A 12,517-nucleotide genomic window follows, 5' to 3' on the forward strand; every position below is an offset into this window, starting at 1 on the left:
GGAAATGCTTGTGTTCAGAAGTTCTCTAGCACTGGAGATTTTTAAGAAGAGATTGGCCAACCACGTGTCTGAAATGGTATAGAATCTTCTGCTTGAGCAGCCGGTAGAAGACCTCCAATTTTTTCTGTACCCTAGAATCCATATGATCTGCACCGTGTCATTGTTACAAATGATGTCACCATGTGGGCAGTGGCATTTACTTTCTCTTGATGCCCAAAAATCCTTGACCTGGTGGTGCAGTGTTTAGAATGCAGTATTGCAGGCTAATTCTGCCAACTGCCAGCAGTTCAAATCTCATCAAGCTCAAAGTTGAGTTCAACCTTCCATCCTTCCGAGGACAGTAAAATGAGGAGCCAGATTGTTGGGGGCAAGAGGATGATTCTGTAAACCACTTATAGAGGTCCGTAAAGCACTGTGAAGTAGTTTATAAAGTGCTATTGCTATTCCTAATTTGTTGAGGACCCAAATCCTGACTTGTACCTAGACACGTACCAGAGGGCAGCGGCAAAACCAAAACCGTGGATAAATATAAACCAACAGATTCTCCTTCCATTGAAGCATCAATAGGCTAAAAAAAGCCCACCACTAAGCAAAACATAATTCACAGGGTTAGCGTTAAGAAAACCCCCATCATATTATTCCTCATATTTGAGGAAAAGTTTTTTTTTTAAAGTCAAGATGGCAGCCAGATCTGTCTGTGTGAAACCTTTCTCTTTTTTTAATGTCTGTGGACATAAAGAGGTGTGACTTTGATCACCCAATTGCAGCCACCATCTTGACAGTTTCTGAGTTCCTCCCTCCCCCCTCCTCGCATCAATTAGATAGAATAGAATAGAATTCTGAGAGATTGATATTAATTAGAACAGAATGGAATGGAGTAGAACAGAACAGAACACTTCATTTGACCAAGTATGATTAGACACACAAGTAATTTGTCTGCGGTATAACAGTTCTCAACATACATGAAAGCAACAGAGTAACAATAATCATAATATGTAAAAAGGTTAAATTATGGCAACTGGACCAAAATTTATTAAACTGAGATGTTTCATTACTCATCAAGGTTTAACTCCTTATGTCAAAAGGAAACGTTTGGGTTAGGCAGAAAGTCAAAAAGTAATTGAGTAGGACTTTGGTCCAGTTTGCCACAATGTAACTTTTTTTACATACTTCTGGCTTGGATGATTGAGTCTTCATTTACATAATAATCACAATACAATGCCAATAAGAGTGGGCAGTAGAAAAGATGAAAAGGATAATACCACAGCCATAAAACATGAATGAATATACTTAGACATCAAACAACAGTTGTAATTGAGGGGTTGGTGTTAACCATCACAAAGAGGGTGGAGTTTATGAGTAATCTAGCAGGTGATGTTTGAACTCTGGTATGGGGTCCCATGAAGCAAAGAAGGTGGAAAGGTTGAGGCTTCCAGTGGTGAAATATTGCACATTGTTTCCCCATTGCTCAACTGTCTGGAAGCCTCCAATCATCCACCATGAATTTATGCAGACCAAGACCAAAACTGGACCTGAGAGCGGAGGGACTAGTAACCTCTGAGTACAACTCATCAAATGGCTTTCTCTCTGTGTTACAGTGATGGCCTTTCAGAGTGAAGGTTTACCAGAACCTTCAGATGTTGTTCCTCGTGGGGGTTATACTCCGAAAACTGAGTCCCAACCAGTCCCTGGAGTTGCTTCCGATGTTGGCACTCGACCGGAGGTTGCCACTCCTCAGGTTGAGGCTGCCCTTAAAAGGACACCTCGGCACTTCTTTCCTGAAACGTGGATATGGGACCTGGTTATTATAAAGTAAGTAGATGGCATAGACTAAGACTGTGATGGCTAACTGTTTCAGCACTGAGTGCCCGAAGTGCACATGTGTGCATCCTCAAAATCCAATGACGTGCATCCTGCACACATCCTCCGTGCAGGCACCCCATCCTCCATGAAGAGCAGAGACCCGAAGACCAGCTGGCCAGCAGGTGTCGCATGCCCATGCACAGCAGAGCTGGGGCATCAGCTCCCGTGCCTGCAAAGAAGGCTCTGCACGTCACCTCTGGCACGGGCCTAAGAGATTCCCATGGAGACCAATTTCTCCAAACTAGGGGATGGGCTTCCAAGCATGGAGGGCTATAGATTCCCCCCTCCCATCATTCCCCATGGCAAGTTTGAGCTGGCTTGGCTGAGCACCAAGGCAGTCGTAATCCAATATTTCTGGAAGGCACCAGGAGACGTCAGCTGCATCTGACTTTTCATCCACATGACAATGAGGAGGCTGCGAAGGTCGTAACTTTGAGAAATGGTCATAAATCACATTTTTCAGTGCCCTTGTAATTTTGAATGGTCACTAAATGAACTGTTGTAAGTTGAGGACAACCTGTATTATTGTGTTAGATATCTGATTCATTGCTCCAGGACTGAGCAATTTTTATGCTGCTATCCTCCCCCACCCCAATGTATGGTTTGTGCTAAATTTATAATCCTAATTGAGCATGGAATTATGGTCATAAATCATTGCAGTTGTAAATTGAGGCACAGTGACCTGGCCCTGATTTTTTTGGCCATGGTCATTAAACAAATACTATGATTGTTAAAAAAAAAAAATCATTTTTCCCCCAATGGGGGTTGCTTGCTGGAGACCAGAACTAAATGCCAGAAATCAGCAAAAAAAACCACTGCAAATCTCAGTCATGTGACCCCTGAGGACGCTGGTTGCCAAGTGCCCAAAATGTAATAATGAAATTGGTGGGTTTGTGTGTGTGAATGCGCATGTATGCAGCCATCATAACTTTGAAAATGTGTAGCTTTGGGGTGGGGGACACGTAACTTCAAGCAAGTGTTAAGCAGGGGTGGGTTTCAGATTTTCTGTCTCACTTTTGTCTTTGAGCTCTAGAGTCAGTCTGTCCATTTCTGTGCAAGTCAGTATCTTATTTATTATTTCTTGTTCCGAGGGAGTCTCTTCATTTTTCTATTTTTGCACAAAAACCAGTGTTGCTGCCGTTAAAATATGTAGCATTAAATATTGCCCACTTTTGCCATGTTTTTCTTTTGTGATCCCTAGTAGAAATAATTCTGGTCTCAACTCCATCTTTTGATTTAGCATCTCTTCCAAAAACTTTTTTATCTGGCGCCAAAAAGCCCTAGCTTTTGTGCACTCCCACCACATATGGTAGAAGGTTCCTAGTGCAGCATTTCCAACACCGTGTTGATTTTTGCTAATCTTGTGGGTGGGATGTGCCACTTATAGAACATCTTGTATAAGTTTTCCTTGTACGAGGTGGCTAAAGTTTCTTTCTAATAAGTCTTGCCAATTGTCCAAATCTATGCTGTAACCAATATCAAGATTGGACTTGTAAGCAAACCCACCATTCCAGTTCTATTCATTCCTCATATAATTCTCTTCTAGATTTTAGTTCACCTCTTTCATTTAGTATCTCCTTATAAGTAATTACTTTCCCTAAATTAATAAAATTTGGATACATGAACATCTCCAACGTCGATAACCAGTTTGGGGTTTCCATGTAGTTTTGTTGTTTAATCCTTAATCACATATCAAGGGTTCCACCACAAAACCGCGTTCGACTAAAGGGCGCTCGACGAAACCGCGTAGCTGACGTCATCACAGCGCGACAACAGCGTGGAGACAGAAGCACGCTGTAAACGCTAAACCTAAAATTAACCCCTAAACCTAAACCTAACCCCCCTAAACCTAATCCTAAACCTAACCCTAAACCTAACCCTAACCCTAAACCTAACCCTAAACCTAACCCTAATCCTAACCCTTAACCTAACCCTAAACCTAATCCTAACCCTTAACCTAACCCTAAACCTAACCCTAACCCTTAACCTAACCCTAACCCTAACCCTTAACCTAACCCCAAACCTAACCCTAAACCTAACCTAACCCAACCCTAACCCTTACCTTAACTTGAATCGGCTTGCTTTCAAAGCGCTATTTAAAGCGCCCTTCTTTCTCTGCGCTCGCTGTTGTCGCCCTGTTGATGACGTCAGTAACGCGGTTTAATTGGGCGCGCTTTAGTCAAGCGCAGTTTTGTCGTGCCACGCATATCAAGTAGAGCTCATCTTATATGCTGCCTCTGGAAGTACTGGTGAACTTTATGCTTTCCATCCCATAGGAAGGTGTGCCACCCCATATGCATACCATGACCTCCCAATGCTAATAGTCTTCTATTTTTAAGTCCTATTCATTCTTTTACTCATGTTAATGCTGCCGCTTGATGATATTTTTCCCAATTGGGCAATCTGAATATTCCTCTTTCCTTGGAATCCTGTAAAAGTTTCCATTTAATTCTGGGCCTCTTTCCTTGCGAAATAAATTTAGACACCATTTTGTTTACAGTTCTGAAATATTCTTTCTCCAATCTTATTGGTGCATTTTAAAATAAAAAAAAGTATTTTGGGTAAGATGTTCATTTTGGCTGTTGCTATTCTGCCCATGAAGAAGAGCTATAACTTTTTCCACCATTCTAAATCTGCCTTAATTTTGTCAAATAGTTTATTGTAATTATCTGCTTTGAGTGTTACACATCTCGCCGTTAATTGTATTCCTAAATATCTCACTTTCTTTCCTATTTGAATGTTTATTCTCTCAACCAATTCATTTTTCTGCCCATTAGTCATATATTTCACTAACATCTTAGTTTTTTTCTTTATTTACTCTCAGATTGGCTGCTTCCCCATATTCTCCCAGTACTTCCATTAGCTTCCTACTAGACCGCAATGGTTTTTCCATATCAACAGGTTGTCTGCAAATGCTTGGAGCTTAAATACTTCCTTTTTACATTCTAGACCCTTAATTTGCTCATCTTTCTGCGTTATCCTAGTCAAGACCTCCAACGTTAATACAAATAATAGTGGTGATAGTGGGCATCCTTGCCTTGTGCCTTTTAGTATTTTTAAGCTTTGTGTTGTATCCCCATTTATTACCACTCTGGCAATAAATGGCCTTAAACATATTTATGAAGTTTTCACCAAATTCCATCTACTTTAACTGGAACAAAATAAAATCCCATTTAACATTGTCAAAGGCTTTTTGTACATCAATAAATATCAATGCCATTTGTTTTTCACTGTGAGAAGTGTCCAAATTTTGATCACGTGACTACGAGGAGGTTGCAATAGTCGTAAGTGCAAAAAAGGTAATAAGCCACTTTTTTCAATGCTGTTGTTACATGGAATGGTCAGTAAACAAATGGTTGTAAGTCGAGGATTACCTGTAGTGGACTGCTTCCCTCACTTTCTACTCTCTTGTGTCCTTCAGTGGTTCTCAAGGAAATAGCCATTCTCAAGTCCATAGTTCTAGTAAAAAGAGTGATGTATCTGAAGAACCCGAAGAGATTGCTGTTCCTGTGACCATCCCGGACACCATCACCGACTGGAAAGCTGGAGCTTTCTGTCTTTCAGCAGACACAGGCTTTGGCCTGGCCCAGCCCACATTTCTGCAGGCTTTCCAGCCGTTCTTCATTGAACTCACCTTGCCGTACTCCATGGTGCGAGGAGAAGCATTATCACTCAAGGCCACTGTCTTCTCCTACCTGACTTACTGCATCCGGGTAAGGACTGTTTAATGACTGTTGTGGGATCCTTTTGTACTCTTGAAATTGCTTGGTCCTCTTTGTCTGTCCAAGTCTATTTGCTTCAATTCAGAATAACAGAATAACTGAGTTGAAAGACACCTCAGAGATTTTCTAAGCCAGCCCCCCTGTTCTGTCCTTACTACATATTAGTCTTTGTGCAGCTAGATATGCAGCTAAACCTATCCTCCAATAAAACAGACTGTGTGCGTAGATCTGAATGCTTTATTGAAAGAACAGGATATGATGAAAATGGAGAAAATAGGAATACATACAATGAGAACCAAGTACAAGTTAGGTAGTATTGAGTTACTGCTAGTATTGAGTTACTGCATAACTATAAGTACAAGTAATTTAAATCTCACCAATAGTGCTCTATGTGTGGGATGTGAGTTTGTCCTTGGATGAGTATGTGTCACAGATTAAGATGGATTTTTCTTTGTGCTTCTGCCTTCTCCAAATGCTAAAGGAAATAGAGTCTGGCTTTCCAGTGTGCACTTGTTTGAGAGTGTAGGCTGATGGGTAAAGAGATTGGATCAGCTTCAAACAATATAATTGGTAATTGTCTCACTGGCCACTAGATGGGGCAAGAGAGCAACAACAGTATATAAAAGTTATATGCTGGGGCATGACATCTCCCTCTTCTAGCAGGAATCTATATCATTCTGGACCAGGGGTGTCAAGCTTGTGTCATCATGGCATCATTACATGATATATCGGGACTTTTTCCCTCTTCGCTAAACCGGGTGGGGGTGGGGCCAGCATGTGACATAACCAGCCCATTGCCTGTAAGTTTGAAACCCCTTTTTTGGGGTGTGATTGCTCTCATTCTCAGGCATTGCTTCTCTCCTTGATTAGTTTCCATCCATTGCTTTTTGTTCTGCCTTCAGGTGCTTAATTCTTAACTGTCCATTGTTTGCATTCAAGGGCTCCAAATCACCTGAAATTTTCCTGCCCCAATTTGCAAACCAAAAAACCCTACTACACACTGGATTCTATAAATTTCAAACATTCATATTTCTTTGAGACACTGTGTATTTCTCTCGCTTCCATTTTTGCCAGAGAACTGGCTTTCAATACTTGGTGATTTTAAGATGTTTGGACTTCAACTTCCAGAATTCCCCAGCCAGCAAATTGAAGTCCACTCAATTTAAAGTTGCTGAGTTTGAAAACACTACTCTAGCAGATGCTTCTCCACTGAATAATACAGCCATGAAAGTAATGAGTGTACAGGGGGAAATGAACTAGAACTTACAGTGTAGGTTGCATCCAGAAGATTGTGGTTGGCTTTACCATTAGCCAGAATGGGGTTGATCCAGTGGTGGGTTACCATATTTTTTACTACTGGTTTGCTCGTGCGCACGCTTGCGCAATGTGTCTGGACGGATGGCCGGAGTTTCCTGCCGTTGCTACTACTACCGGTTCATTCGATCCGGGCCGAACCGGGAGCAACCAACCTCTGGATTGATCCCCCTTTTTGAGTTATTTAATTGCTCATTTTTACCAAGAATAGCAAAGAGAAGTTGGTTGGATTTTGACTTCAAGCACTAGAATAACTGTGCTCTGTATTTACTGTGATGTCAAGACTCGGGACATAATACTATATAATGCATAATTCTTTATCTTTTGCAACAAAATACTTGGACCAGCCTGGCTGTTTCCTTCCTCATACGTTCATGCCTACAATATGGAAGTATGATGAAGTTTTAATTCAACCAGTTCCAAGGGATAATTTATTCCAAAAGACTATAAGACATGATGATGCACATGGAGGGAGAGTTGGGGAGTTGGGTTATCATGAAGTTGCAGTTTCCCAGGAAGAGGGGCATATTCTAGAAAGGGTGGGGGGAATGGGTGCCACAGCTTAGAGTGGGATAGGAGAGAGAGATTTTGGATAGCCACTCCTTAGAATCTCCCAGGTTATATCCAAGTTAGACAGGGAATGGTAAGGGTTTAGTCTGGCAAGATTCTGTCTATAGTGTATAAGCAGAGAAAGACTTGAAGTCTGGCTGAATTGTTCTTGAGCTTAGCCTGACAAAGATAGATGTAAAGATGGAACCTTTCAAAGCATATTGCCTAGTTTCTAGGAGAATAAAAGAGTTTTGAACAGGCTGTACATTATCCTTTTCATTCATTCATTCATATATGTATATGTGTGTGTGTATGCGTGTGTATATGTATAGAGAAGATGGTGGCATAAAAGTCCAACAAGCAAACAAATATTCAGACACTATCACAGGTGTTAAAAACTTAACAAATAAATAAAAGCAAAATTGGGGGAGAGGAACATTCACCTAATGATAGTATGACTATTGTGAAGGCTCTTTGTGGGATCCCCAATGTTGTTGAAGACACCATGTTTTCAGGGCCTTTTTGAAAGGCTCACAGGGGCCTCATGGGAAATGATGATTATGAGCTTTTTCTCTGCCCTGCAGGGGGAGATGTATAGATTTCCCATTGAACTATTTTTCTTTCCAAATGGACAGGTCAAAATATCTCTGACTCCTTCTGATGACTTTGAGGCATTTCCTATAGAGAAGATGGAGGATTCCTATTGTATCTGTGCAAACGGAAGACAAACGGTGTCATGGTTGATGACCCCTAAAATTCTAGGTAAGCGGCAACTCTAACAGTGGAGCCATTACTTAGAAGATGATCTTTTCCCTCCATGTGTAAAGTAAATCAAGGAGCAGAGTTTTAATTATATCATTTCCTCCTAAGGATTGTAATGCATGTGAGAAAGACCTTGGGAGACGGGGCAAAGAGACACTGCCTAGGGTACGGTCAGCTAGGAGACTGCATCACCCACAGGTGTACAGAAGGCAGGGCAAGAGGCTCAGAAGGGATCCTCTCTAGTTTCTTGAGCTGTAAAGGAGACAGTGGGAGATTTGTACTTTCAAACGTACAAAATTCTACTAATGTAGATTTACAGTGAAATAGAATTAGTGCATCAGGTTGTGTTTCCTGCCTGATCTACCTAGTAAGGCTGACATGAGTCTTACAAGTCTGAAAGTTCAATTCTCCTGCTGCCTCCTTTAGAGCCCGAGAAACTATAGAGCCATGATAGTGAACCAGTGGCGGGTTCAGGCGGTTCAGGCGGTACGGGCATACCGGTGCCTGCTGGGAGCACCAGGTACCAGTCCAGTACGGTGCTCTGGAGAGCCCACTCTCCCGCCTGCTCTCCTTACTAGTATTTGAGCTGTTCAGGGCTTCCGAGCACGCACACGGAGCATACGGCACCTGTGCGATGCTCTGTCGAGCAGCTGGAGAATCACGGGCAGTAAGTATGCAGGTGCACGTTGCGCGTGTACGCGTGCATGCTGAGCGCCTTCATGTGGTGGTCGCCGAGCCCCGTTCCACAGTACTGGTTGCAACAGGATCTGGAATCCACCACTGTAGTGAGCCAATGATGTGCATGCTGGAATTGGCATGCAACTGTTGCCCATTGGTCTTTAGGGTTCTGGTGCATGCGCCAGGCAGCTGGTCTTCGTCCCCTGAGAGAAAGAGCAGTTTCCTGGCATGCATGCACGTGGTGGCCAAATGGTCTTTGTATGCACATGCACATGAGAAACCGGAAGTCCAGGTGGCTGGCATGCACCTATGCGCTGGAAAACTGAGCTTCCAGTTTCCCACACGTGCACATGTGCATGTGCGTATTTTGACACTTGGTGCCTTTTCGGCATGCACACACTCCCGTTTCATCATTTGATGCCAAAAAGGTTAACCACCAATGGTATAGAGAGTCTCTCCTGATCGTCTTGCATCTCCCTGCTCTCCAGCTGCAGGGTCTATTGTCCCTTATCTGACTTCCGTTTGGCAAGTTCTCTTTGCCCAATTTTTTCTTGGCCCTTTCTACATATTCTTATTACATCATCGCCATCATAGCAATAGAACTTAGACTTATATACCACTTCCCAGTGCTTTACAGCCTTCTCTAAGCGGTTTACAGAGTCAGCATATTGCCCCCAACAATTTTAGGTTCTCATTTTACCCACCTCAGAAGGATGGACCTTATCTTTTAATGATTTCAATAATCCCTTGTGGGGTGGAGTCTGGGCAACTCAATGGAGCTGAGCATTTGCTGGACGAATGCCCTTCCTGTCACCAATGCGGAGTTCTTTTCAGCAGATATATTCTCATTATGCCCAGAGAGAGAAATATCTGCCTCTCCCTAGGCTCGAACTCATAGCCTCCTGATTGTGAGGTGAGAGCTGAACCTCTAGGCCACCACACCACTCACATACCATTACTACATAAAGGTAGCATATTGTAATGAGGTGAACCATTTCTGTTCCAGGGGAGATACACCTCAAAGCAAGCGCAGAGGCCGTGACCTCAGATCAGCTCTGTGGAAATGAAGTAGTGGAGGTGCCCAACGTTGGAACCAAAGACACCGTGATCAAATCATTATTAGTTGAGGTATGTGGGATGCTTTAAACCCAGGTTGGGTAATGAGGGGACACAGACGTCTGGGTAAAGTGGTGGTGGATATCTGTGCTAAATGTCAGAGATGATTCTGAGGAAACTATCAACAGTCAACAATTTATCCCAGTTAGTAGAAGTTCCCAGGCCAAGAAAAGAAGCTGTGAGATCACTTCTCTGAGCTCTGGAGTGCTGCTCCTTGGGAGAAGATCTGAAGGGATTTTGTTAGTCTATTTATCTCCCCCCCACTCTTTTTCGCTTTCTTCTCCTTTGGATTACGAATTTTACAATAGAAAACATGGCTGCTATAAGAAAGGCAACCAAAGCGGCAGAAATGACTACAACAAAAAGGGGATCTTTTTAGAAAGCCAGCAAACGACAGAAAAAGGGAGGAGTCAAGACTTTACATAAAAAGGGTTTTTATGACACTGACATCCCCGAGAATCTGCTGAAGACGTTACCTAGCCTGGCAATGAAAAGTTCGGAAACCAACCCACAAGCTCGGAGAACGAACCTTCACCCTCAGAAATCACCTTGTTCAGAAACAAAACAAAGCAATTCTGTTTGAGCTTCCAGTGATATGAATTCTAAATGCTCCCCTTGATGGTTCACCTCTCTCGTTAATTGTTTCTGGTGCTCATCTACTTAACCCAGATGTTATGTCCACAGTGATTTTTCTAAATGACTCTAACACTCCTGTTCACCTTTCCCTTTCTCCTTCCCTTCCTGTTCCGGTGAAGCCTGAGGGAATCGAGAAAGAAGTGGTGTTCAACTCTCTTCTCTGTGCACCAGGTAGGTTGTGTCAAGGTTCCAAGTAATATATTGTCAACCTAAAGAATACAAGGCATCCATCTCAGTGACGGGTTCCTAACCAGTTTACTACTGGTTCGCTGACAGGGCGTTTTGCGCTACTGCGCATTGCTGCACATGCGAAGTTGACTGGAAACTGTTCTGCGCATGCGCAGAAACATGCTGGCGATGGGGGACATGTTTGGGGGTGTAGCAGGCCTGGGTCTCTGCAGTTCCAGAGACCCAGGCTGCCATACCACTACCGGTTCGGCTGAACCGGTGCAAACCGGTAGGAACCACTATGGCTCTATCTTTCTCTTAGAAGTCTCTTTAAGGTAAAGGTTCCCCTTGCACATATGTGCTAGTCGTTCCTGACACTAGGGGGCGGTGCTCATCTCCGTTTCAAAGCCAAAGAGCCAGCGCTGTCCAAAGAAGTCTTTGTGGTCATGTGGCTGGCATGACTAAATGGCGAAGGAACACAGAACACTGTTACCTTCACACCAAAGGTGGTTCCTATTTTTTCTATTTGGATCTTTACATGCTTTCGAACTGCTAGGTTAGCAGATGCTGGGACAAGTAATGGGAGCTCACTCCGTTACACAGCACTAGGGATTCGAACCGCCGAACTGCCGACCTTTGTAATTGACAAGCTGAGTGTCTTAGTCTCTTTATTAGGAGCCTATTAAATTGGATTGTTGTAATTCCGGCTCTGACCAAATCCCGGAATTACACCCAGCAGAAAGGAAAAGTTTGAAACTTCGCCCCATAGTCACATCCTTCCAATCTGCTCACAGTCTATCTGTCCGGTGATTCCAAACTCTACCTTCAGCCATCTGCAGGCACATTCTTAGTTCCCACAGGAAAGAATGTCACCTAGCCGTAACAACCATCCTTATCTCCACAACCCCCCCTTCCTACTACTGAAATGTGGTGAGCCTGAAGCACTGTTAAATCCCTTTGCAGAATATCTATAGAAAAGTATAGGAAATGGCATGCCGGCCACATGACCACAGAGACATCTTCAGACAGCACTGGCTCTTCAGCTTTGAAACGGAGATGAGCACCGCCCCCTAGAGTTGGAATCGACTAGCACATAAGTGCGAGGAGAAACTTTACCTTTATCTTACACACATGTCAGCTTCAGGATCAACAGGTTGCCCCTGTAGACACAGATTTTAACTTACTGTAAATGCTCTTTTTAAAAGAACCTCCTTCACTTAAAACAACACAGGATATAAAGGTTCCATTGTACAACAGTTCCATATCGGTGTATCTTTACAGTTAATATTTCCCCTCCTATACATTCCAATTGTATGTTCATGGTCCCCTTCTTTCTTACTCCTTTTCAAGTACTATTCCTTGGTTATTTATACTTAGCCGTTTATATCGGTCTATCATTTTGCCTATATTATATATATTTTATATATACTTATTTTGTTAATATATTTTATTTTTCCTATCTCATTTCTTATCGCTATATCCTAATTCTTCTACTATGTCTTAGTTTTGCATTTCCCTATTTCTTGTTTCTATCATCTAACCATTTGTACCATTTTCCCCAAACTAAATAGTATTCTGATTCCTCCTTTCCTTGTATTTCCTTCGTCAATTTGTCCCTAACCCTATCAACCCATTCAATTTGTGCATTCTAAGATCTTCCTTAGGAAGGAGTGGAGGAAGGATATAAATATTGGAAGTGGTCTCTTGAA

The 12,517-nt window shown here is 42.6% G+C and overlaps 1 protein-coding gene across 1 annotated transcript in view; it reads left to right on the plus strand.

The window, feature by feature from the left end:
- The window catches only part of LOC106545173 (alpha-2-macroglobulin-like), a 69,510-nt gene that overhangs the window by 34,459 nt on the left and 22,534 nt on the right, over positions 1-12,517 (plus strand). Inside the window, exons 19-23 of the mRNA XM_087711342.1 lie at positions 1,599-1,812; positions 5,285-5,576; positions 8,084-8,210; positions 9,895-10,016; positions 10,760-10,811. Coding sequence (XP_087567468.1) covers positions 1,599-1,812; positions 5,285-5,576; positions 8,084-8,210; positions 9,895-10,016; positions 10,760-10,811 — 807 coding nt within the window. The remainder of the gene's footprint in view (positions 1-1,598; positions 1,813-5,284; positions 5,577-8,083; positions 8,211-9,894; positions 10,017-10,759; positions 10,812-12,517) is intronic.

The sequence above is a fragment of the Thamnophis sirtalis genome, unplaced genomic scaffold (genome assembly GCF_051295495.1).
Source record: "Thamnophis sirtalis isolate CommonGarterSnake01/CBP01778 unplaced genomic scaffold, rThaSir2_p1.2 scaffold_3, whole genome shotgun sequence".
In the NCBI taxonomy this organism is placed as follows: Eukaryota; Metazoa; Chordata; class Lepidosauria; order Squamata; family Natricidae; genus Thamnophis; species Thamnophis sirtalis.